General features: G+C 43.1%; 1 protein-coding gene across 1 annotated transcript in view; it reads right to left on the bottom strand.

Moving 5' to 3' along the window:
• Window positions 1-25,873, bottom strand: part of Ahrr (aryl hydrocarbon receptor repressor) — an 86,832-nt gene that overhangs the window by 56,644 nt on the left and 4,315 nt on the right. The window contains exon 2 of the mRNA XM_052742785.1: window positions 19,578-19,759. Coding sequence (XP_052598745.1) covers window positions 19,578-19,759 — 182 coding nt within the window. The remainder of the gene's footprint in view (window positions 1-19,577; window positions 19,760-25,873) is intronic.

Below are 25,873 nucleotides of genomic sequence, written 5' to 3'. Positions count from 1 at the left end.
CAATCCTTATCTAGAATTTGAGTCTCATTGTGACTTCATACCTCCCTTCCTGAGTGGTTCCCACCAGTCTACTGACAGCTGGTCTTATGAAACTGAACTCCCCTTTTTCTGGAGCTCTCAGCATCTCCAGAGGTTTGCAGAATCTGGGCTCCCAGGCAGTTCTACTACTCTGGAATCGAGATACTGTTTAACACCCTGCCTCGTCCCCAACAGACCTACACTTGGTCCTCAGAGTTAGTCTTTCTAGCTTCATCCAAAACTGCTGTTCTGACTGGCAGCCTCCACTGTCCCAGAAGTCCATGGCATCCTCAGACAGTCCTGCCCACATGCAAGGGTTTTGGCAGGGACAAAAGACCCTGTGTAACAGGCCACCCTCCCCAGGGGAGCCCAAGAGACGATGACCTTTGGGACTTGGTGTCTTTCTCTTCCTTTCTTTGAACTACATTTCTCACCCTTGTCTCCCCCAAGTACTGAGGCTGGGTTTTCTGTTCACTACGCTAAGTAAAGAATACCATTTTCTTTGTCAGAACTCAGATCCCTCCTGGGAGACTTCAGCCCCTGATGCCTGAAGGGCAGTGGTTCTTAACATTCCTAATGCTGCGACCCTTTAATACAGTTCCTCATGTTGTGGTGATCCCCAACCATAAAATTATTTTCATTGCTACTTCATAACTGTAATTTTGCTGTTATGGTCATAATGTAAATGTTTTTGGAGATAGAGGTTTGCCAAAAGAGTCAGAACCACAGGTTGAGAAACACTGCTCTAGGTGAAAGAAAGGGGTGGAGCCGGATTCCTTGAAGCCTACCCACCAGTCCTCCTTCATCAATTAATCTCCCCAGTTTGGGCATCAGAAGGCACTGATACATTGAGTTTCAGGAGGCCTCGAAGGGGTCCACTTTAGTGTTCTGCTGTGCTTCCCCTCTGGCGACAGGGAACTGAGAGACTAGCTTCCACGCGGAGGCGCTAAAGCCCTTGGAGGGCACCCCATACCCCTGGACTATGTGCCATGGAAACTGCAAGACTGAACTGAGCTGCTGGTCCCTTGTGCTGGGGGGTGAGGAGAACAGGACAGGACATTTTGACCCATGTGGGTCCCATGTAAACCAAGGCATCAGCTGGGAGGATACCCAGCGGGCAGCTTTCTAATGACCTCCCTGAAGACAAGCAACGTGCCCAGCACCGCTGAGTTTGCACCAGGCTTCCAGAGAACTTAAGCCAGGGTGGCTGAGGGGCCAGTACGCTTGTTGTGCCGGGAAGAGGGTAGGGGTGGGGCTGCTGGACCACTTGAAAACAACCCAGAAATTGGCCAAATCTACAGGATCTCCCCACCCCAACCCCTGGAGCCAGCTCCGCCTCTAAGAGCGGCTAGGTCCAGCAAAGGCTGAGCTCCCGGGACTCCGCCACCCCCATCGCGTGCTTGGCGCCTCCGGCTTCCTCCTGCGGCCACAGGAGTCACGCGATGGCTGCGATCGCGTGCGAGTGAATGGGGCCCCGCCCGGCAGGCATGGGGGAGATTGGTTGGGGGCCCAGACCCGAGGGAAAGGGATAGAGGTGTGGCCGGGGCCTGAGGTGGGACCGTGATGGGAGGGGTTTGGATTGTCGCACCTCTTGGTCCAGTAACTCCTGCCTGCAGTTGCTGATCAGCCCGAGCAGGGTGTCTTTGAGTAGTGGAAGTCACTGGGGCCCCCACAAAGCATAGCTAGAGGGTAAGTGTTTAAGAATCAACAGAAGGTTATAGTGATCCACAATCCTCTGAAAGCCTGCCCACTACTTCCCTCTGCGTTCTTCATGGCTTTCCACCCCCTCCAGTGCCCCAACCCCGGGCCTATAGGCCTTCCCCTCCCCAGCCGGCTTCTAGGACAGTGAGCAGGAAACTCCAAGGCACCAACCACTACAAGTTTCGACCAGCTCTGCTGGAGCCACTGGCAAGAAGAGGGACCTACTGGGGCGGCTCGCTCAGAAATGAGCTGGATTCCTGTGCTCTGTGCCCAGCTCGACCTAAATCCCTGGTTCTTCCCCCACACCCTTAAATGCAGGCAGATCAGTAGATCCCTACCCCAGGAAACACAGTCACTTTTGAGATTCGCAGGAACACTTCAAGGAGTCCCCAATTGGTCACAATCAACTGGAACCAACGAATCTTTCACTTCTCTTATTTCCTGAAACGAAGTAGTTTGTTTTGAACAGCAAGAATTTGGAGAGTTACCATGGAGACAGTTGAAATTGCTACACACAGCAATGCAGGGAGTGCAGGCTATCCTAGACACCCAACTTCCTAGTAACATATTTCCCTTTCTCCACACTTAGCAGGCAAGCATCTGTGGATGCTAGACACACACAAATCCAGTGACTGCTGGGAGTCATGTGTGTCAGGTCAGCCAGGTGTTCTCTGTGGAGAAGCAGTAAGACTGAACCATCTCTGTTCCTGGGTGGTGCTGTAATGCCTGAAAATGGCTCCCTCTTTTCTCTTAGCTCGGTGATGTCCGTTTCTACACCTGAGCGACATGTCTGATCAATGGGCCAGCCATTCCTGTAGTTACACATTGGACTTGTTATGGTCCGAGACAAAGCTGAGTTAGTCAGCTGGAGCAGAGATGTTCCAGAATTTTGGCTAAAGTTTCCTGAGTGTTTACAAGGCTGAGTAAAGTTTATTTTAGATTGTCAATAGATAGAAATGTGGGTCCCAGGCAGAGCAGGAAGGAAGGGTATGAAAAGGATAGGAAAGAGAAACAAAGGGGGAGAAAGAAAGAAGAGGAGATGTAGTGGGTAGCCATTCCAGCGTTGATCTGGAAGTTCCAACCCCCATTGAGGCTTTGGTAACTGTCACGCCTACACTCAGGATTCACCCAGAATCTCCTGGCAACAAGCTGGGAAGAACAGGCCTCCATCAAGATTCAGCCTACAGCACCACAGTCTATTGTGAACAGAAGGCCCAAGTGTGCAGCAGGGCAGAAACAGTGTGGACAGACAGAATGACACATTGTCCAGGCCTTGTATTAAGGTCACACTACGCTTCAAGGTTCTACCAGCCAAAACCTGTCCCACATACGACTTCCCATGAAGAACATGTAAGGACCAACAGACCTACAGGTACATCATGGCTGTCCCAAGGTACAGCTGCCAGGTCTGTTGGCAGAACACTCAGAGTTCCCAGAAGGCTGAGAGAAACCCCTGGATTCCTGGCTATCCTGTCTTGAGAAAGCTCTCTAAGTAAAGTTGCTTAGATGTGGACAGGTTCCCTGAGAGTGTCTTAGAACTGAAGGGGCTACCTTGGTGACAGCAGGAGCTGGTTCCACAGTCTTGTAATACTCACAGCTCTTTTGTGCACCTGGGATGTTCGGTCTTGCTAAATGCAAGGACTCGTCTATGCATTAGGCAGTCTGGTGATTCCCTGATGGTGATGCACCTGCCAGGGATCAGGACACAGGGTTCCTATCACATGCATGGAATCTCATTAACTTGGAGAAAATCCAAGAGTGCTTGGAAAGGACAAGTCTGAACCTCCTTACTGACTGGCTTCAGATGTTGAAGTGAATAGATCCACGACCAAGTACTGGCCTCTGCTTTAACAAGGACAGTGCCTGGGGCCATGACCAACATTGCTTTGGCTATGTGTGAGCTACCCAGTCACACAGTTTCCAATGTCTGAGGGTATTTCAGGCAGGGTAGCATCTGAATCAAGGTCTAGTGAGGCAGGTATAGCTTTCCAACTGTGGATGGTGTCACCCAACTGCTGAGGCCTGAAGAGCACAGAAATTGATGAGGGAGAAATTTATCCTTTCCTTCTGCCTCTGGGTGAGCTGGAACACAGTCTCTTATTTACATCTGCTCCTGACTCTCAGTTTTGACTTGGGCTGGATCATAACATTCATTTCCCTGGGTTTTCTATGACTACATGAACCAATTCCTCAACAATTCCTGCCCTTGTTGATCTGTTTCTCTAGCGAACCATGATAAATATACATCCAAGGCATGGCTTGGGGTAAAATGCCAACATTTCAGCATCAGATAGGAGCCCAGGCTCTATTCTGTGTCTGACCTCCAGGCTCCAAGCTGCACACTGGGCCAGTATCCTTTATGTTGTTTCCTCCTCCAGCCATCTAAAGAGGTTAGACAAGAAGAATGGGAATATGCCCCTGTCACCCCAGCTGATGGCCGTGCCTTACCTGACACTTTACCAAATACTAGCCTTAGGGATCTCTGCAATGACCACTTATCATTCAAAAATATCCTTTCACTGCTCAGTCCTTCAGATAAGAAAAGACATCAGAATATGAATAAAGACTCACCCAAGTGTGATATTAAAAATTGGAGCATAGTTCAAGTTGTATATCACAGCAAGTTGCTGCCTTTGATATATAACTTCTAGATTTTTCAAAATACATTCATTATGTATTTCATACTTCCAAACAGCTTACAAAGAAACACAGACACACAGACACACACACACACACACACACACACACACACACACACACACACACACACAAATGCATTTCCTCAGTGCAAATCAAAATGACTCTGAGATTCCATCTTACACCTGTCAGAATGGCTACAAAACACAAATGACAGCTTACGCTGGAGAGGATGTGGAGGGGGACACTCCTCCATTGCTGGTGGGATGCAATCTTGTACAGCCACTTTGGAAATTAATATGGTGTTTCTGAGAATATTGAGGCCATCATTGTAGACTTATGGGAGTTTCCCTTGCATCAGGCTTCTACTTGGTTATCCATGAGTTCAATTTTCAGCAACACACACACACACACACACACACACACACACACACACTCATAAATAAATGTTGTCAGAAAACTTGTAACTGACAACAGCATGGAGTTGGCTTGCTTGCTGGCAATCATCTGAGTCTTCATAAATAAATTACACATCATCATAGGTCACTGGCTTCTATCTACTGAACTCTATACAGCCCCCATTTCCAGCTGAGACTCCTGGCAGCAGTGGATGCATAGCCTGAACTGGCCATACCCTGTGATTGGATTGGTGACTACCTAGTTGTCAGTGGAGAGCCTTTCATCTAGTGACTGATGGAGGGAGATTCAGAGACCCACGGCCAAACACTGGGCAGAGCTCAGGGAGTCCTGCTGAGGAGAGGGAAGAGGGATCGTAGGAGGTCAGGGACATTGCAGGAAAACCCACAAAAAATGGCTAGCCTGGCTCATGGGAACTCAGTCTGAACTGACAACCAGGGAGCCTGCATGGGACCAACCTAGGCCCTCTGCATATATCAGACAGTTGTGTAGCTTCATCTATTTGTGGGACTTCTGGCAATGGGAGCAGGGGCGGTCCCTGATGCTTTGACTGGCTCTTGAGAACCTATCCCTCATGCTCCATTGCCTTGTCCAGACTGCATTCAGGAAGAGGTGCTTGACCTTAAGGAAGCTTGATAAACCATACTTTGCTGATGCCCATGGGATGGAGGAGGGGCGAATTGAGAAGCGGTGGAAGGAAGGTGAGGAGAGTGAGTGGGGGGAGAGGAGGGAGGGGAGGCTGCCATTGGGATGTAAAATAAATAAATTAAATTTTAAAAATGCATTTCCTCTGAGCCAGTGAGGACTAGTCAAAAGGCAGCCATGTCTCCATCTCTTCTTAACTCCTTGCTAAAGGCATTTACTTCTTCCCACAGTCTCTGCATAGCTCCAGTCACACATGTGTCCTTCAAATACCTGTCGTTGTGAAAGATGAAATCCAAACTAGCTCTTTGTGGGAGGGAAGAACATGATTTGGGCACAATGCAGATCCATATTCTTTTCATGATATGAAGTATCTGGTTTAACAAAAACTGGGTGTTCTTATGGAGTTTTATCAAGAAATGTTTCAGCAAACAATAGCAAGAGAAAGTTCTCCAGTATCAGTGAGGGCTCAAGAAGTGTTTTGTAAAACAAAATTCAAAAGTGTGTTTTAAATTAAAATACTTTAAAGTCAAAGATGTACTAAACTAATAATTTCATGATGCTCAGGTGAGAATATCAACACAAATAGGGTGAATCTATAAGATTACCAAACTCCCACAGCCCATAACCAGATACTGTCCTGACAGCTCAGACTGGGTGCCCTAGAGGTCTACTTGTAAACATGAGCTGATAATGGAGGATGAAAGCTCAGTAGAGCACTTGGTTATCTACGAGTTCAATTCTCAGCAACACACACACACACACACACACACACACACACACACACACACACACACCACAAACACTCATAAATAAGTAAATCTTGTCAGAAAACTCGCATCTGAGTCTTCAGCTCCTATACACAAAGAAATTATATATTATCATAGGGTTTTTATAATGGGTTTTTGCTGTAATTGTGATCAAAATATATAGATTGAACTTAGTAAAACATCCTGGTAACTTAATGCCAGATACACAGGTCCTTGTAAAGATATACCCACTTGTTCCCTGCAGTTGCTTCCCCTTCAAGATCTGTCATTACCTATCCCTGACTTTATACAGCAGAGAATGAGATACCACATGCAAGCCAAACATAAGAAGAAACGCTGAGGAGGGAGCCAGAGACGTTCTACTGTGGCTTGGGGATGAGGAGTGATATCAAAAGTGTGGTCAGACAAACCATCTGAGGGGATGACTGTAGCTAGAGTTTTCCTGCCTGGCCCACAGTCAGGGCAAATCTCTCTCACCTGCCAGTCCCACAATCGCTCAGACCTGACCAAGTAAACACAGAGACTTATATTGCTTACAAACTGTATGGCCGTGGCAGGTTTCTTGCTAACTGTTCTTACAGCTTAAATTAATCCATTTCTATTAATCTATACCTTGCCACATGGCTTGTGGCTTACCGGCATCTTCACATGCTGTTTGTCATCGTGGCGGCTGGCAGTGTCTCTCTCAGCCTTCCACTTCCCAGCTTTATTCTCCTCCTTGTCCCACTTATACTTCCTGCCTGGCCACTGGCCAATCAGTGATTTATTTATTGACCAATCAGCAACACATTTGACATACATTTGGTGGCACTCACTGTTACCATCCCACAGCAGATGACCTTTGAGAAAAGATCTGAATGAAGCAATCCCAAGAAAGAGGAGCCCAAGTGTGCACCTTAACCCTAAGAAAGAACCAGTACCCCGAATAGACATCCACATTTCCAGGGTAGTGGCTGGAAGGTGTCAGCCTTTCAGAGACAGGAAACTGGTAGGTGGCAGTGAGAGTAGAATGAAACACATGGTCATGATCCCATTTCCTGGGAAGGAGAGGGTGAACAGAGTCCCTGCTGACTGAAGCACCCTAGACACCAGCAGCCCTGGCTGCAGAGAGCTCACAATTGCTATAGATGACAGACCAGACATATGCTATAACCTGGCTTCATGAACTAGCCATGTCTTCCCAGCCTTGGAACCTGGACTGCTTTAGTGACATGCCATCTTGAGAACAGAGACTCTTTCAGAATCTCCCTGCTCCAGAGACAGAGCCCCTGCATATCTCCATCTCAAGGGAACCACACTAGCACAGAAAGCTGCAGCTTCATCAGCCCAACCAGGTCAACTGTGCAATGCATTGTGGGGCAACAAGTATCCTGCATAAGGGACAGGTACTCAAGCACAGCCAGGGACTTCCCTCAAGATGGAGGAGTTATGGTACTTCCCTTAGGCTATGACACCTCCTCATTCCCCTTGAGAATGTCCCTTCTGTGGGTTATAGGAATACAGCCTCCATAGTCTACATCCCTGAGCACCACCTCTTTCAGGAACAAAAGCTGACATGATCAGAATTGGCACTTGTCTCTTGGGTCCTGAGTTTATATCCTTCAGCATCTCTTGTGTACTGCGAAAGAAAACTCCTTCTATAATACCTGGGGTCTAATTCAGGAAAAACTTCTAGACACTCCTGATTGATACCACTGAAGGATTCACAGGGGTCAGATCTGAGTTCATGAGGAATTACCCATATTCACAAGATCAAGACTTGACTCCTATCCTTCATCATTTGCAAACATCAACTCAGACCTGATCTAAAATCAGATGTTAAGTCCCCAAATTATGAAACTAGAAAAAGAAAACATAAGAGAAATACTTCAAGGTTATCATAGGAAAAAATGTCAAGTGTCAAGATGGTTCAGTGGGTAACAGTGAGTGCCACCAAACCTGACAACCTGAGCTGCTCCAGGACCTTCATGTTCCACATGGTAGAAAAATGCCTCCCACACCCCACAAGGAAGGAGAATAAATAAATTTAAAATGTAATTTTAAAAACTAAAATAAGAAATGTGATATAGTCCTACAACTCGCTTCTGAGTAAACAGCCAAAGAAAATGAACTCATCAAAGAGACACCTGTATTAACTCTAGCACCATTCATAATAATCAAGATATGTAATCAGCCTAGATGTTCACTGATGAATGAATGGATATGGAAAATGTGATGAATAAACATTATAAAATGCTATTTATCCATAAAAGGATGAAATGCTATTATTTACCAGACAAATGATGGAACTGGGTGTCATTGTGCTAAATGAAAGAAGCCAAGCATTGAATTTACCACATGTTCTCATTTATTTGTGGAGGCTAAAAATGTTGGTCACACAGAAGTAGAGAAACAGAGGTCATTCATAGGATGGGAAGGATAGTGTGTAGAGAAACAGAGAGGGTGGGTAATGGCTACAAAAATAGAGTTGGAAGCAGGAAGTAGCTCTGAAGAACTAACTGTAACTCAAGTTCCAGAGGATCCAACAAACTCTTGTGACCTTTTAAGGCACCACATGCATGTAGTGCACAGACAAAAACATGCATGTATTCAGGCAAAAACACTCATATAAGTAAAATAAATCTCAAAAAGAAAGAAAATAACCAAATAGTTTTTACTTCAGAAATGTAATAATGGTTCAAAACTATTAGTATACATAATGTGTTAACTCTAATAACAAAAAGGAAAAATGCTAATTATTCTGACTTGATCATTTTATATATATATATATATATATATATATATGTATAAGTATAATACATATTTTGCTCCACTAATGAGTACAAATACTATATTCCAATTAAAAGTTCAAATTAAAAGTAAAAATAACTGAAGGAAATAAAGGTATGTAGGTAATAATTTCCAGGTATGCAAGCTGCAGGGGTAACATTTTCACAAGCCAGAAAATCTCTCCTTATGCCTGCTCCCTGCCCATATCATGTTCAAGCCCTGCTGAGAGATGTTTAATCCTTTCCACAGCCACTACTGTCCACTCCTCTGCCTTGAATTCCTGTAATTGTCCAGGCCTCTGCTAATGATGAGGACAGTCATGATAGTGATGGTGAGGAAAATGCTCTTCGCAGATACATGTACATATCCACTTTGGGGAACACAGCCTCTTTATAGGCTCTACCATCCCATACCCCTTTCCTTTCCTCCTGTTCCCTAGGACTTACAATTCTACAACCCAGGAGCACCCAGGACCTCACTGAATGTACACTGCAGACTCAGGCCTCACAGAACACTTTTCTACAATTTTTAAGTGCTGTTTTCTTGATGCCTCCTGTTGACTTATTTTGAGATGTCAAACTTACACAAAACTTTTAAGAACAGCACAACACACCCAATTTTTGCCCATGGACTCCACTGAAGCTTACCAATGAGTGCAGTAAGATCTCTGCCAAGTCACTGGCTGGAAGGCTGTGGTTCTCACCACAGTCCAGTTTCTTCTGTCAGACCTCTTTGAAGACCACAACCCAGCCAGTGGCAGACTGATGAGTGCTTGTGATCAGAGGAGAACACGCATCACAATCAGGAAGACCATCAAGTTATGCTGGACTCAAACCAAGTTGCTTTTTGGTGTGATACACAGTGTTAACAGGTATTCTCAGCAGATCAAACAGAACCACTGAGGACAATGAATACTGTTTCTCTCCTTTATGATTTTCTCCCTTGACACAAAAAGATATTTTGTTTGAGACTATAAAAATCCCATTTCTCATCACACTTTCACTATTATTCTTTGCGTTTATTGGTATTATTTGCCTGAATTAATTATAGCTCAATGGCCACTGGATGATGACTTATAAGCTCACCTCTTTTATGCTTGTCTCAACTACCTTTATTAGCTGATAGTATATTAAAGAGAGATCTTCCCACTGTTTATTTCATTCATCCATCTATACTAGTGTACACTGATAGAACCCTGTTTTATTCATATAGCTATTACTACCATAAATCATTTTAATGCTGAAATCATTCCTGGCTTGGCCAGTAGAGCCTCCTTTCTGGCCATCCTATGTTGCATGATATTCCTCCATTGTTTATTTTCTGGCACAAACAGTTATAGCTTATCTTGTACCACCCTGTTCCCAAATCCCTGGCTTCTTCCAGTGGTAAATGGAGTTCGGAGCTGGGCTCTGAATGCAAAGTATGTGTGTTGTTACTGGGCAACAGGCCTTTCTGTGTGTAAATTGTGCCCACTTGGCATATATCACCATGCTTTGGCCTATCTGTATACATTGAAAGCCACCAGTTCACACTGACATCTCCATTTCCAATTCAGCACCACAGATTTAGTACAGAATAGAATAAATTTTTCATTTGCATTTTGCTTAAAAATTGTTTTTGAGCAACCTAGGCTTAGATTTCCTCTGTGGGGAGATTTTAAACTACTGATTTAATTTCTTTTTTATTAAAGATTTATTTTTAATTTAGTGTGTGTGTGTGTGTGTGTGTGTGTGTGTGTGTGTGTGTGTGTACAAGTGCCCACAGAGGTCAGAGGCCTTTGATCCCTTGGAGCTGGAGTTGTAGTTATATCTGACATGGGTGCTGAGAATCAAATTTGGGTCTTCTGAAAGAACAGCATGTTCTCTTAACCACTCAGCCATCTCTTTAGCCTCTGATTCAGTTTCTTCACTAGTCATATGACTATGTGAGCTTTTCACTTCTTCTGGCTCAGTTTTAATAAGAATTTATTACTTTGCTTTCAAATCTCAAATGTATTAGAACTAATTTGTTCATAATATCCTCAAATTATCTTTTAAATCTCTACAGAATCTATAATTATCTTCTTTTTGTATTACTAATATACCTTACACTTTTTTCTTGGTCATTCACCAGAATTTGTAAAGTTGATTATTTAAAAGAACTCTACTAATGATTTTCTATTCCACCAATATCTTCTCTTTTGTCATTTCCCTAATTTGATTATTTGCTTTATTGTTCTTTATCAAAACAATTTAATTCACTATTTAGCTCATTAATTTTCAGCCTTAATTTATATGTAAGCAAGACTACTTATTTCTGAATATTGATTTGGCTACATCTTACATATTCTGATTTGTAAATATTTCTAAATTCTTTCATATTTTCTTCATTGGCCTAAGAGTTATTCCAAATAAAGGGGTTTCAGGTTATCTTTTTTTTTTGAGACAGGGTTTCTATGTGTAGTCATGACTGTCCTGGGACTCACTCTGCAGATCATGCTGGCCTTGAACTCACAGAGATCCACCTGCCTCTACCTCCTGAGTACTGAAATTAAAAGAGTGCACCACGACCTCCCATCTAGGTTATCTTTTTATTAGTGATTTCCAGTTAATTTTTACTGGGGTCTCATTATAAGTTTTTTATGATTTTGTCTTTTGACTTTTGTTAAGATTTGCTTTATTGATCATCTTATTTTAACATTTTACAATCTACATGCAGGCTTGAGAAGACTGGGACTCTGTAGTTTGAGAGTCCAGTGCTTTATGTTTGTCCATTAGATTAACCTTATTTTTGTCTTGTTTAATCTTTTATAACTTTTGCTCTTCCACTTGCTTATTTCATAAATTATCTTAATATGTTTCTGATGATGAATTTATGTATTTTTCTTATAATTCTGTCAATGTTTGTTTTATAGATTTTGAAGTTATTTTAGAAAAACACAAATTTTAAATTATTTTATTCATTTTGATGAAATGAATCATTAAATAATTATGTAGTGACTCATCCCCTTCCTCTCCCCAGTGCTTTTTAACTTCAAAGAAAATTTTGGACATTAACTCAAAGGCATAAGTCTTCTCTCTATTAGAGTTTCCTCAGTGTATCTTTCCATATTTTTGCTCTTTCTTTCTAAATCCTTAGACCTTAAATGTGCTCTTTGTAGATATCAAAATTCATGTATCTTTTATTTATTTGCATTTTATGTGTGTTGGTGTTTTGCCTGCATATATATCTGTGTGAGGGTGTCAGATCCCCTGAAATAGGAGTTACAGACAGTTGCGAGCTGCCATGTGGGTGCTGGGAATTGAACCTGGGTCCTCTGGAAGAGCAACCAGTGCTCTTAACTGCTGGGCCATCTCTCTAGCCCCTCATGTATCATTTAGTTGACATGGTTATTCCATTCATATTTCTTACAATTAGTGATATATTTGACATTTATGCTTTCTATTTATTATACCCATTTGAGTTTTTACTTTCTTGTCTTTTCCTTTGATTATATTTTCTCATTCTGGTTTTTATTTTGAAAATTAAACCACATTTCTGTCTTAAAATAAGATAACCTCCAAAGATATGCAAGAATCTTAGAACTAATCCAAATCATCCTCTTTAATTCTGTGCTGTTATATTTTACTCACTCATTTCTCCTTTTTGTTTTTACTGTATGTCATTGTTTCAGTCAATGATTGATTTACTTTATAGTCACCATTTTCTTGCTTCTCGTTCCTCTTACATCTTAAAATATTCCATCTGGAATTTCTTCTCTTCTGTATGAAGTATAACTGTTCAGATTTTCATTTAATACTGTTATCTCTTGGTTCTTAATTTTTGGTTTGATTTCTTTAATTTTTGGTCTCTAGGTGCTACTTAATTTTCTGTTAGCTCATTGATTCATTTTTATAATTCTAAATCTTGCTGGGTATGGTAGTGCATGCCTTTAATGTGAGCACTTGGGAGACAGAAGCAGGCGGTACAAGGAAAGACATATGGTACCAGTTCTAGGGGAAGGATCACCGTGCTCAGTTCCAGAGTATGGTGGTCTCTCTAGACACCCAGTGACATCCCAAGAGTCCCCTGGGATCTTACGCCTGCTCTCTGTGCCAGCTCATAGTCATGCCAAATACATGGGACAGTTCTTGACCTTCTTTCTTCTCCCCTTTCTACTCCTACTATGGGGATCAGGAACCCCAGCATTGTTGTAGAGGAGTGGAATTGGGGCTCAGCCTCCACCTGAGGCTTTTTCATTAGAGAGTTGTATTATGTTTTAACTGTGTCACTAGACTTGTACAAATAGCTAGCCTGCTTCAACAACAGGATAGAAATATTAATATATCCTTCCTAGAAGTGACCAGCAAGGCCCTAGGCTGTTCCAGATCCTCCCAGAAGCATAAGGAGGACCATATACAGAGGAGGTCTACTAAGAAAGCAAGAAGGGAAACCAAACCTCAGTTCCTTATGTCCTGAGAAGGAATTCAGAGACAGGAAAGAGGGAAGAAGAGAGGAATTGATCAAGGCTGTCTCTAATTGGTCAGGTTGATCTTTTGAAATCGATGAAAAGAGGTAGGAGAATAGAATCAATCCATAAAACAATCAGAGTGACCTTTTAATACACTAGCAATGTGATTTTGAAAGCTATTTTATCCCAAGTGTTAAGTCTTATCAACATGGGCTGGAGAGATGGCTCAGCTGTTAAAGGCTTGGCTCAAAACCAAAAATAGAAATCCTATCAACATTTACTCTAACATCTCAAACTAAAGTCTCATCTCAGCATCATCTACTCACGTGAGGAGATACCTAGATATGACAGACCCCCTCAACAGATTCCCCCAGCTGTGAGTCTGTCACTCAAACAAGGTGTGTTCATCTGAGACACAGTGGCAGAGTGCCTAGAGGAGGGATTCCAGTTTCAGAATGGAGACATCAAGAAAAGAAAGAAAGGTGTTGATGCCATGAAAGGCTAAAACCCACTAAGGCAAATCCAATTAGATCTTGGAGTTGAGAAATACTTGAGTTCAAAGATCTAGGTGGGCATCCTCAGTCCATAGCAACTTTGGACTATCCAGGTCACACTCCCCTTTATTGATGGTGAATACATGTTGTTCGTAGAATAACATGTTGTACAGCCCTATCTCCTTTTGCTGAGGTGGAAATATCTGCTGGTATACCCCTTCTCTCTTCCTCCTTCTGTGGTGACTGATTAAATTCATGGTTCATACCACAGTTTCTTTAACAAGTAGTTGTTCAGCTGCATCCTCTCTCATTCATTACAACATGAGTAAGTTAAGGATTTTTCAACTTTTTTAGTTGGTTTCTTTTCTCTTAATTTCTTCAATTTATCCCTCCACATATTTTATTATAAGGAGTAAAGGAAGCATCAAAGAGCACCTTCAGTGGTTTTCTGAGAAATCTCTTCCATTGAATGTCTGACCTCATCTTTTTGCAGGCTCTATTCTAGACATAACACTAGGGCAAAGTCAGGCTGCATTTTTGCCAACTTAAAATAAGAATCCCATTTCCACTGGTTTCCAATATCAGCTCTTTGTTCCTGCTGAGTCCTTAACAGAATAACTTATTAATGCTCACATTTCTACTAAATTCTGTTCAATGTAACACATATTTTCTGAGACATCAAGAGCCTGATCTACACCACTCCTCTTTTCTTTCTTAACATTCTAGGATCACCATGAATAGCCATATTACAGCAAATAGATGTCCCAGCCAGTTGGCTCTTCTCAGCACACATCTTAGAGATCCTGCATCCCCCATCATCCAATTCCAAAGCTTCTCTCACACATCTCAGTGTTTGTCTCAATGGCATCCCACTTCTCAGTATTTAGTCAGCTAAGGCTTCGTATAGCAAAATACTACTAGCTGAGCAGGTTGGACCACAGATATTCATCTTCTCACAGTTCTAGAGGCTGGAAGTCATGGTCAAGATGATAGCAGATTTGGGTTTTGTTTTGTTTTGGTTTGGTTTGGTTTTGGTTTTTCGAGACAGGGTTTCTCTGTGTAGTTTTGGTGCCTGTCCTGGATCTCGCTCTGTAGACCAGGCTGGCCTGGAACTCACCACGATCCGCCTGGCTCTGCCTCCCAAGTGCTGGGATTAAAGGCATACGCCACTACCGCCTGGCTAAATTTGGGTTCTTTAAGGGACCTTTCTGGTTTATAAACACATACCTTGCTGTGTCCTCAAATGGGTGGCTATTCTGGGTATGTATCCCGAGAAGGCTCTTGTGTTCCTCTCATGAAGGCAATAATCTTGAAAGATCACAGTCACACCTTGGGACCTTCTTTAACTTTGATTACTTTACTTAGAGGCCATCTTCAAAAGCTGTCACACAGCAGATTTGGGCTTCAAGATATGAATTTTGGGAGGACACAAATATTTAACCCATAACAAAGACCAGGAAAAAGGTAATCTTTCAGTGAGAACAGAAAAAATGGCACATCTTAGTTTAATAATTGTACACATCAGTCCTGAGTATCCAAAATCATTAACAGTCTCAAGGTACATTAGATTTTTATATGCTAATGGATATTTTATTCCTAAATTCTGGGTCCCAGGTCACATCTAGTGATGTCACAGTGTGTCTATATTTGTCCATTGGGGATTAACATGGAACAGAGGAGCCTGTTCAGCTCAAGTGAGCATGATGGCCAGGACTGACTTTGGGCAGGAACTCTAGGACAGCCAGAAGCATGTGGGGACGTGTAGCAGGCTGAGAATAAAACAAATGAGCAAAAGGTTCCAGATACCATCCCAGGTGGGTATGGGCCATAGGGAGGAAGCAGCAGCAGCACCAGAACCATAACCATGAAAAATCTCTATGTTTTCATGAGAGATGAAACTAAGCCTCTCTGCCTCTTTTTCTTATTTGTTTTGGTTTTTAGGACCATCTCCTCTCCCTTGAGTGGCTCTCCACAAAAAAAACCCACAAACAAACAACAACAAAAACACATTTGCTTGCCTGATGGATGTTGTCATCCCAATGACTCATTGGGTAAATGTTGTCCATGGGCCAGGCCTGGGCAAGATCTTTAATATTAATACCTGAGACTCTCTACTCCTGGTAGATCTTCTTGGGCCTTGTCCTGGTGACAACAAGGAGTCCCTGGAGACGCCTGGGACAAGTCAGCCTATGATGCTTCTAGACTGTAATAATGGGGCCAGGGTTTCTTGGATTTTCCTAGTTGATGCTCAGTGCTACATATCCAGGGATCCAGCCTAGTGTAAGCATGGGAGGATCCAACTCAGCTCCCTGCCCTGTAACAGGACATGACTATCTCTTCTAAACACTCCCCAACTTTTTTCTTCACCCAAATTTCCCCTTTTGTGTATAGCAAAATTTATAAAAGTGGAAAATCCCAGCCCTAACCATTACCCACAGAAGATGGTGGAAGTAAAGAGCTGTGAAAACGTGAGGTCTTGTTACACACAAAGACCAGATGAATAAAACTAAAATAGTCCACTGCCTTTTAACCACCCATTAAAAGCAACCCTAAATGTTCCAAACAGATTCTCATGCCACTGTCACCCTCTGAGTTTGGAGTTTCCAGTTCATGTCCTTTTCAGGGGTGATGTTTTATGGCAATTTTAATGAAATTAGCTCATTCATTTGGGTCAACAAGCATAAACTAGAATCCAATTTTTATAGCTTCACTTTTTTTTCTAATCACACAGTTGGAAGTGAGTTCAGGAAAATTTTCAGAATTTTTTCTCTATGTTCAGCTTAAAGGGGATCACAAAATTCAGAATCCTTGGTGAAAATTTAAAAGGTTGTTATCTTACCCCCAGAAGTCACAGCACTCTCAAGAAAACTGTGGACCCCAAGGATTCACTTCATTTCAGCACAGTGGGATCCTCGTGCTGCAGTGATGTGGGCAGCCCAGTCACAAGTAGTGTGCATTCATGTCACAAAACTTTGAAAGGAGTGGCAAGACGGCAAACCATTTCACTTGTAAGTTAACAACTGGGCATTTATACAGACTCTTGGACAGTCATTGGAGTTGGCCAGAAACATCAGGAGCAGATCTCCTCTGTGGGTCAACAAGCCCTGGCCTGGCTGGGTACATGTAGGTCTGTGCAGGGAAGAAGTGAACTGGCCTTGTTCACTGATCTAATTAACTTTACCTGTCAATTTTACACAGCCTAGAGTCATCTGAAAGGAAAGCTTCAATTGTCAGATTGGCCAGTGGGCATATCTGTGAGGGACTGTCATAATTGTTGACTATATAAAAAAGGTCAGCCCACTGTGGATGGTACCATGACCAGCTTATGATCCTGAAGTGTGTACTAGCTGAGTATAGGCCAGTCTTCAAGCAGCCATGAGCCAGCATCCTCCATGATTTCTAACATGCTTCTTTGGCTGTGAAATGAGTTCCTTGGCTGAAGGTAATGTTATGTGGAAGAGTGAGTGGGCCTGCCTTCAAATTCCTGCCTTAAGTTCCTGCCTGGGCTTCCTCAATGATGGACTGTGACCTGGAATTATAAGCAGAATACAGCCTTTCCTGTCCTAAGTTACTTTTGTCAGCATATTATAGCACACAACAGAGAAACTAGACCACTCCTAATCTCTGTCCCAAGGTCAAGTGTGTGTATATGTGTGACCACGTCAGTGCAAGGACAGAAAACAAAGTCATTTTTAGTTCTGGACAGAGTCTCTCTACCCAGGGCAGCTCCAGTCTGACCTGAGTGATTTAGACATGGGGGCTGCCCTTGAGGCTTGCTAGCAGTGCCCATGGGAGCTTAGAGTTGACTTAGTCACACTTCTCACTTTTAGGCACTTTGTAGAAAACAAATTCAGAGGCTTTGATTCCCTCCTAGCTTCCCACACCCATACAAGATCAGGATGACACAGCATGTTTTGAAAGATTTTCTCAATTTCTTCCCACCCTAATGCCCTGGAAAAGCACTCAGACCTCAGAGGCAAACTGAATGCAGCAGCTGCATTAGAACTAAGAGTTACCTACCAGGCAGCTCTAGTCTGGAGCCCCAAAGTAGGTAGAGGTTCTATGGGAGGGGTTCCTAGGGAGAGGAAAATTCATAAAAGCAAAAATTTGTGTGTAAAATTAGAAACCATGGAGAGTGAAATGAAAATGTGTTGTCACAGCTCCACTGTGATATGGTATTCAAGGAGGCTGGGACTAGCCAGGACTTAGGGGTGCCTGTGGAAGACCTTAGGCAAGACCATCAAGATGGTCAGACATCAGGCACTATGTAAAATTTCCACTTGGCATCCTCCTGATACTGGAATTCAAAACTTCACCAGGGCTCTGGGGATGTGCTGAGGCTAGCAGGGCCCTATGCTGAGAACACCCCACATGCCAAGAAAGGCCCCTCTTGCTAACAGGACACTGAGGGGGACTATCATAGCCTAGCAGTACTCCTACTCCATCAGAACATGTAACCATGCTGTACCCAGAAACTAACCTGAGAAGCCAGCAACTGGAAACCATACCATTCAGATTTCAACCCTCTTTAAGCCTATCACCTTCTGCTGCTACACAAAGCAGAAGCTGGGAGAATATCACCCCCACCTTCCAACAAAGGAAGCTGCCCAGTCCTATCTACGTCTTCAAGCCCTATGTGTTCTTCAGCCCTTCAGATACCCAAGATTCCAAGGAAACCAAAACCTGGACATCTAAGGAAACACGATGACACGGCAGAAGCCGGGTACAGTTCTCAATGCAGACCAATGGAAGAAGCCATGGTGAACACAAAGAAGGGCTCTGTCTCTGACAACCCTCCCCAATCCCTCACAGGCACCTTTTCCAATCCTTCTCCCACAGAACAAAGCCACAGTGTGCCAGGACAGCCAGAGCCCTACTACCCTCTAGGGTTCAGTACAGCTAATAAAAAGATGCAAAATATCCCCAAACTGTGGTGAATTGGAGCTTCAGGATGCAGGGAACCTCTGGACTCCCAGAAGAGCCCTTCTTTGTGTTCACCATGGCTTCTTCCATTGGTCTGCATTGGGCTTCACAAGTTGTAGAGGGCAGAAAAACTTTGCTAGACCATGGTGGTGGGAGATCAGCCTGGTTTCCACAGCACACAAAGTTATTCCTCAGCCACCCTGTGGTACTCAAGGTAGCAATATACAGAAAACAAGGTTAACTGTGGACACTAGGCCTCCTGCCTGTGGCAGTCCTATTCTCTCTCAGAGTAGATCCCCTTATTCCCTGGATTTCCTCCCCAGAGCTGTCCTGTCTTATTCCCTGAAGCCCCTCATCCCCAGAGCTATCCTAGATCTGGGCACTTAGAGAACCCAGGACCATCCTAATAAAGTGAATAGAGACCCTGAAGCAAGTGTGTTACTGTTGACCTGGAGAGGAACCCCACAGATTGGTCAGCCCACAACCAAGGATCTTTCCATCTAGATGAGGTTAGCATGGACAGAGAAGGTTGCATGATGGTCTAACACACTATGCACATGTCTCATCACAGCTGGGTCCAAGTCAGACCTATTTGGATTCAGATGGACCCAGGTAAAACCCAACAGAGCACAGGGGAAACCTGGCTAGACCAGGAGGACCCAGATCAGACCTAGCAATGCACAAATGAAACCTAACTGGACTCAGGTGGACCCAGATGGCACAAGTGAGATTTAGTCGAGCTTAGATGGATACAATGTCCACAAGTGAGAGTCCTACCTTGGAAGAAGCTCTTCACCCTGAGGTAACTAACACTGAGGCGTAGGACAGAAAGCTTGTCCAGCTTGGAGATGATATCAGGTGGGAATGGCAGCAGGCTGGCCAGGTGGTCCAGTTCTGTATTGAGGCGGTCCCGGTGCCGTTTGGAAGGATTTGATTTCTCAGCCCCCATGGTAACCCTCCTGTGGAAAGAAGGCCTTAGTCATATAGGTTCCCACCAGGAGCCTCTGACTCCACAGGCAAGAAACCATTCTCTGTGGTGACCTTACTGGGAACATCAAAGTTGCTACCCAGACAGACAAAAGATCACTCCTTTGTTGTGGAACAATCTTTTTGCACACTGTGAAGATGTTTTGCTCTCCTTGGTTTAATAAAGAGCTAAATGGCCAATAGCTAGGCAGGAAGAGGTTAGGCAGGACTTGTGGACAGGGAGAGAGCTCTCTGAGATGAAGAAAGGTAGAGTTGCCAGCCAGACACAGAAGAAGCAGGACATGTACAAGATGAGGTAACAAGCTGAGAGCTATATGGCAGCAAGTAAATTAATAGAAATGGGTTAATTTAAGTTATACGAGTTAGTTAGAAACAAGCCTAAGCTATCAGCCAAGCATTTATAATTAACAATAAGTGATTATTTGGGAGCTGGCTGGCAGGACAGAATATTCAGCCTACACTTCTTTTTGAAGATGCATATCAGGGAACTGAAAAGACACTAGTTAGCTACAACTTGATATTTGGAGGAATGTGTGAAAAATCTCAGACAAGGATGAAAGGCATGGCCACTGGCTATGTGATTCTGGTGCATTTCTCAACACTTCTGTGCCAGGTTTCCTGAGAAGGGAGGATACCTGGCTAGGGTTGTTTGGGCAAAAATGTGCATGGGAAAAATAAGACTTATTTAACTTCCTTCAAAGTCTCACAGCACCTTAGCCCAAACCTAATATACAATAGGAAAAATACAAGTTCCCATGCTAGAATGGTGACAGCTTCCTGACCCTATTGGCAATCCAAATAATTCTTGGTCTTTTTGGTTCCCAGGACAATGAATTTCAGTTCAAAATTCAGGCCCGAGAGTCCAAATACCTAGAAGAGGACTTCAGGACCTGCCAGACATCACAAACAAGTTCTCAAAGTCAAGGCCTCCAGAACCCCAGCATCTGGAGGGTCAAGAGGTCCTTTACACCACTTCACATAGCTCAGGAAACCTGCTCACTCATAGATAGTTTCACCTGGCCTCAACTACCTGCCTGGAGGGGGGCCTTCAACATCCCTTCGTCTAACTTCTTAGGTCTCCCTCTTCTGGCCCTCTTAATTGTGGCACAGAATAAACCTTCCTGATTCTTCATTATCAGTATCACCCACACTATGCCTTTAGAAGAGACAACAGCAACCAGAGTAGATCCAATGTTGGAAAGGACAGGAGAGCAAAAAGGCTCATTATTGGCAGAACTGCGAAAAGCAGCCATCTGATTCAGTAGCCCAACACTTTCCAGAGTCTCAGGGAATCTCAGATTAGAGGCCCCTCTGGTTTTGAGGAGTTGTCCAATGGCCCAAATTCCCCAGTTTTCTAATAGTGTCTGGCAGCAACAAACCCAGGAGCTGTTGCTTTTTAAAAGTGAGATCTATCTAACACAACATAGTCAGTTGCTTAAAAGTGAGCAGCCGCCTTCATTTGCCAGTCATGATGCTGCACATCTCTTCTCGGCCTAACGGTTTTTATTGTCCAAAGGGAAGTTCTTCCCTCATGTGCATTTTTCTCCTAAACTCCTTACTTTGGCATTGGAAACTGCTGGCCTGTTTACTACCCATATGAATTACCTGTTATGAGTATTTCATCTGAATGTACAGAAACATGAATAATGGTGCACCTAACTGCCTTCACAAAACAGGATGCTTCCACAATTCATTCATATTGTAATGTGTATATTTGCTTCTTCATTCTTTTTTATGGCTGAATAATATTCAAGCATATAAATGGACCACACTTTATTGATCTTTCACCAACTAACAAATCTGGTAGTTTTTCATTTATGGTCATTGTGAATATAGCTGCTCTGAGCATTCACTCAGAAGACTTTGCTTGAACACATGGGACCAGAATTGCTGGATCTGTGTAATTCTGTGCTTACTATTTTGAGGAACCACCAGGCTGCATTCTACACATCTGCACCATTTCACAGACTCACCAATTTCCCCACATGCTTGTTTACACTTGTTCAGTTCCATTTTTATTGTAGTCAGTGGATATGTAGTATTTCCTTGTGGCTCTGATTTGCACTTCCCTAGTGATTTATCACACTGTGAAACTTCTCCTGTGCTTGTTCACTTATATATCTTCTTTGAGAAATGGCTACCCAGTCCTTTGACATTTTTAATTAGGCTGCCTTTTGGTTTTGAGTTATAAGAGTTTTATATATATATATCTATATTAGGCCTTCATCTGATACATGATTTGTAAACATTTTTTTCTTCCCTATGGTTGTCCTTAGTTATCTGTCTACCTCCAGTGTTATTTTAAATTGCCAGCCAAAACTGAAATAGACTGGCACAGAAGGCCTAGCACAAGCTGGCAAGGACTCCACACTATGAATGACAGATACCTGAGGACTCCCCACAAAATAAAGGGGCCATCTAATGAGCAGATGGGGTGGGGTTAGAGAGTGAAAGAGAACCATGGAGGTGTTGAGTAGTGAGAGGGAGACAGAAAAATCAGGGTGAGCTGGGACATATATAGGCACTTGGAAGTGATATTTAGGGTCCAAAGCAGTGTCTCTACCTGGGTGATGGGTCCACATGGGGTTGTGTGCTCAGAGATAAGATCTGTCATCTGTATCATAGCCCACCCAAGGACCTACTCAGCCTCAGACATGTGTCTTCCTATTCATGCTCCCCAACTCCAGTTACTTCAGTGTCCTGGGAAGTCCTCAGCTGAGCAGGGGTTCCCTAAGTCATAAGCCCAGCTTACTTCTAACCTCTATCTAGAGCTAAGGCAGAGGTGTCCTTGTCTCTTTATGCAGAGTGGTGCCTGCACTAGCTCCAGCCCTGACCATCAGGTCTTTCTATACAGAGCATGTGAAAGGTGCTGCCTGCAATAAGTTGGGTCCTTACACTCCAAGCCTCTCTATCAGGCTCAGGGTGGTGCACTGTCCAGCAAAAGAGTAGTTGTGCCAAGATCACAGTACACTTTGCTTTCCTCCTCTGGCTCTCAGGACACCAAGACACCCTCACTGCGATCTATACTCTGCACTCTACTTCTCAATATGAGCTCCATGAAGCAGATGGCAACCTGAGAAAGGATAGATGATCAGGAGGGACAATCCATCTAGAAAGCAAACAGTCCTCTGGGCTTGTGGTGAGTTCAAATCCAAGGCAAATGTGGAGGCCAGGGTAGAATTCCCACTGACTCCAGGTAGAGAAACAGCAAGAAGTGAGGAGTAGTGGCTCACCCAACATGACCAGCAACACAGAGTAGCAAGAGGTAAAAAGTAGTTAGTCAGCTCCACTGGACAAAGTCACAAAGGAGCCCTTAACACCAACAATACAGAGTACTTGTGGATTAACTTAACAAGAGATATCCAGAACACACAGACAAAACAATAAAGTATCACTGATAAAAATACAATGAACTTGAGTAAACGGAAAGGCACACCATGTTCATAGGTCAGAAAACAAAATATTGTTAAGATGTAACTCTTCCTCAAACTGATCTACAGATTCAAGACCATTTCCACAAAAACTCCAACAGAGATCTTAATATGATTATAAAGTTAATTCTCATGTTTACATGGAAAGAAAAGGACCTAGAATAGTCAATTAAAAAGAACACACCAAGAGGACTTACCTCCTGATTTTAAGCCTTCCATAAAGCTCCAACATTTAAGATGGATTAGTGTTAGGGAAATCAGAAATACAAATCAGTGGAAAAGAATAGAGAAGCAATAAACAGACCCACACATTCTTCATCAAGTCAATTAACTAGTCCAATACACTAAGGCAACTCAAGGGCTGCTGGGTCCACTGGGTATCCATAAAAACAGTAAATTCCAGCACTTACCTCACACAGTACCTCAAGATGAACTCTAAATGAATCATAGACCCAAATGTAAAATCGAATATGAAACTTTACAGGAAAATATGTACAAGAATCTTCCAGACTTTGGGGTAGTCATAGGCCTCTTAGAACACATACACAATAAACTTGTCTTCATCAAAAGTTCTTTAGATTACTTTTCTTTGAGACAGAGTCTCATTATGTAACTAATCTAGGCTGATCTCATACTCATGACCCTGCTTCAGCCTCCTGAGTATAGGAATTATAGGTATACCACTATGTTTAGCTTAAAATGTCTTCTGAATGTACAGATGTGTGTATTTGTTCGTGTGTGTGTGTGTGTGTGTGTGTGTGTGTGTGTGTGTGTGTGTGTGCCTGTTTATAAGCTGGTATGCATGTAAGAGGAAGTCAGAGATTAATATCAGACTTCTCCACCTTAATTTTTGTGACAAAACCTTTTGCTGAGCCTGAAGCTTGCTGTTTGGGCTAGACTGCCTGGCCAGAAAGCCTCTGGGATCTACCTGTGTCCCTGCCTTCAGCTCTGGGATTATAGATGGATATTGCCATGACCAGTATTTATGTCGGTGCTAGGGAGCTAGAGTCATGTTCTCATGGCTAGCAGAAAGCACTTCGCCCAATAAGCCATCTCCTCAGCCTCCAAAATATCCTTTGAAAACCAGTATTAACAAAATGAAAAAGTTATCAAAGATTGAAAGAAAATAATCACAGGCACTTGTATCTAGAGTATATAAAGAACTCTCATGACATAATGAGACAACCTAAAATGAAAATAGGCAAATTATCTGAATGTTTTACCACAGAAGCTGTATAGATGAAAAGCAAGCCCACAAATAAACACCCAACCTCATGAATTCTTAAGTCAATACAGATCAACCCTGAGATTCTACCAACCCATGAAAGTGGCTAGAACTAAAAATTGGCAATGGAAGCACTGGAGAGAATATGGAGGGGCCCATGTCCTGTTTCACTGTAGCTAGAACATAAGAGGATGCAACGACTTTAGAGAATGGCCTGAAGGTTTCTGGGAAAGATAATCACATTGTTATGTAGCAACTGCCCCTCTAGGTGTTTACCCAAGAAGAACAGAAGTACCTAACTCTCAAAGAATTGCTGTAGAATATCCACAGAATCTTCAACATCCCCCAAACAGGGACCAATCCAGGTATCCACCAAACTTGGAATATCTCCACAGCAGAGAATAGCTAAGCAATAAAGGAATAAGTTATTGGTGCACAAACTCAGAGGAATCCCAGAGTCATTATGCAAGTCAAAAGCTCCAAAGACTGTAATTCCATTACACAAGACACAGGAAGTACAAACTCCACAGTGACAGGCAGTAGAGCAGAGGCTGCCTGGGGACAGAGGTGGTGGGGACAACTGAAGTTCAAAAGGAGACTTTTGGAGTGGCAGAACGTTTGAAACCTTGACTTGCTGATGATTTCATGTGCAAAAGATGATCATCCTGTAAACTTTGTCAGTTCACTTGAAACACTTGTACTTCAATTACACTCCAGTAAAGAAAAAGCAGATATGGGACAGTGAGACAGCTCAGTTGGTTAAGATACTTGATGCCAAGCCCAGTGGCCTGAATTTGATCCCTGGGACCTATATAATGGAAGAATGGAAGTGACTTCCATAAGTTGTCCTCTGGCTTACACACACACACACACACACACACACACACACACACACACACACACACATCTATTTTAGGGGGGAAGAAAAAAACAGATAAAAAGAATCAGGGACTTGAGTCTCACAATTTCCACATTGTCAGCTGGGAGGTGGTGGTGCACGCTTTTAATCCCAGCACTCAGGAGACAGAGCCAGGTGGATCTCTGTGAGTTCGAGGCCAGCCTGGTCTACAGAGTGAGATCCAGGACAGGTGCCAAAACTAAACAAAGAAACTCTGGCTCAAAAAAAAAAACCAAAAACAAACAAAAAACAAAAAAACAACAACTTCCACATTGTCATGTGATGAAGACACTGTCCCTGGTAAAGATTCAGGGGTCCTAGAGGATGAGATGTGAAACACCAAACATGCTGCTGGTGACACCAGGCATTCACTCCTGGGAGAAAGTTATGGACTTAGAAATACCCATAGCTACTAGGTAACACCTAGGGTTGTGAAGAAAAGCATTTTGATAGCTGAATGAACACTCTTACAAATTACTTGCCACTTATAGCATGGCAGGTGACATGTCATTTACCCACATCCCTAAAGCTC

The sequence above is a fragment of the Peromyscus californicus genome, unplaced genomic scaffold (genome assembly GCF_007827085.1).
Source record: "Peromyscus californicus insignis strain IS unplaced genomic scaffold, ASM782708v3 Scaffold_18__1_contigs__length_77618521, whole genome shotgun sequence".
Classification (NCBI taxonomy): Eukaryota; Metazoa; Chordata; class Mammalia; order Rodentia; family Cricetidae; genus Peromyscus; species Peromyscus californicus.
This window is presented reverse-complemented; position numbering and strand designations above follow the sequence as displayed.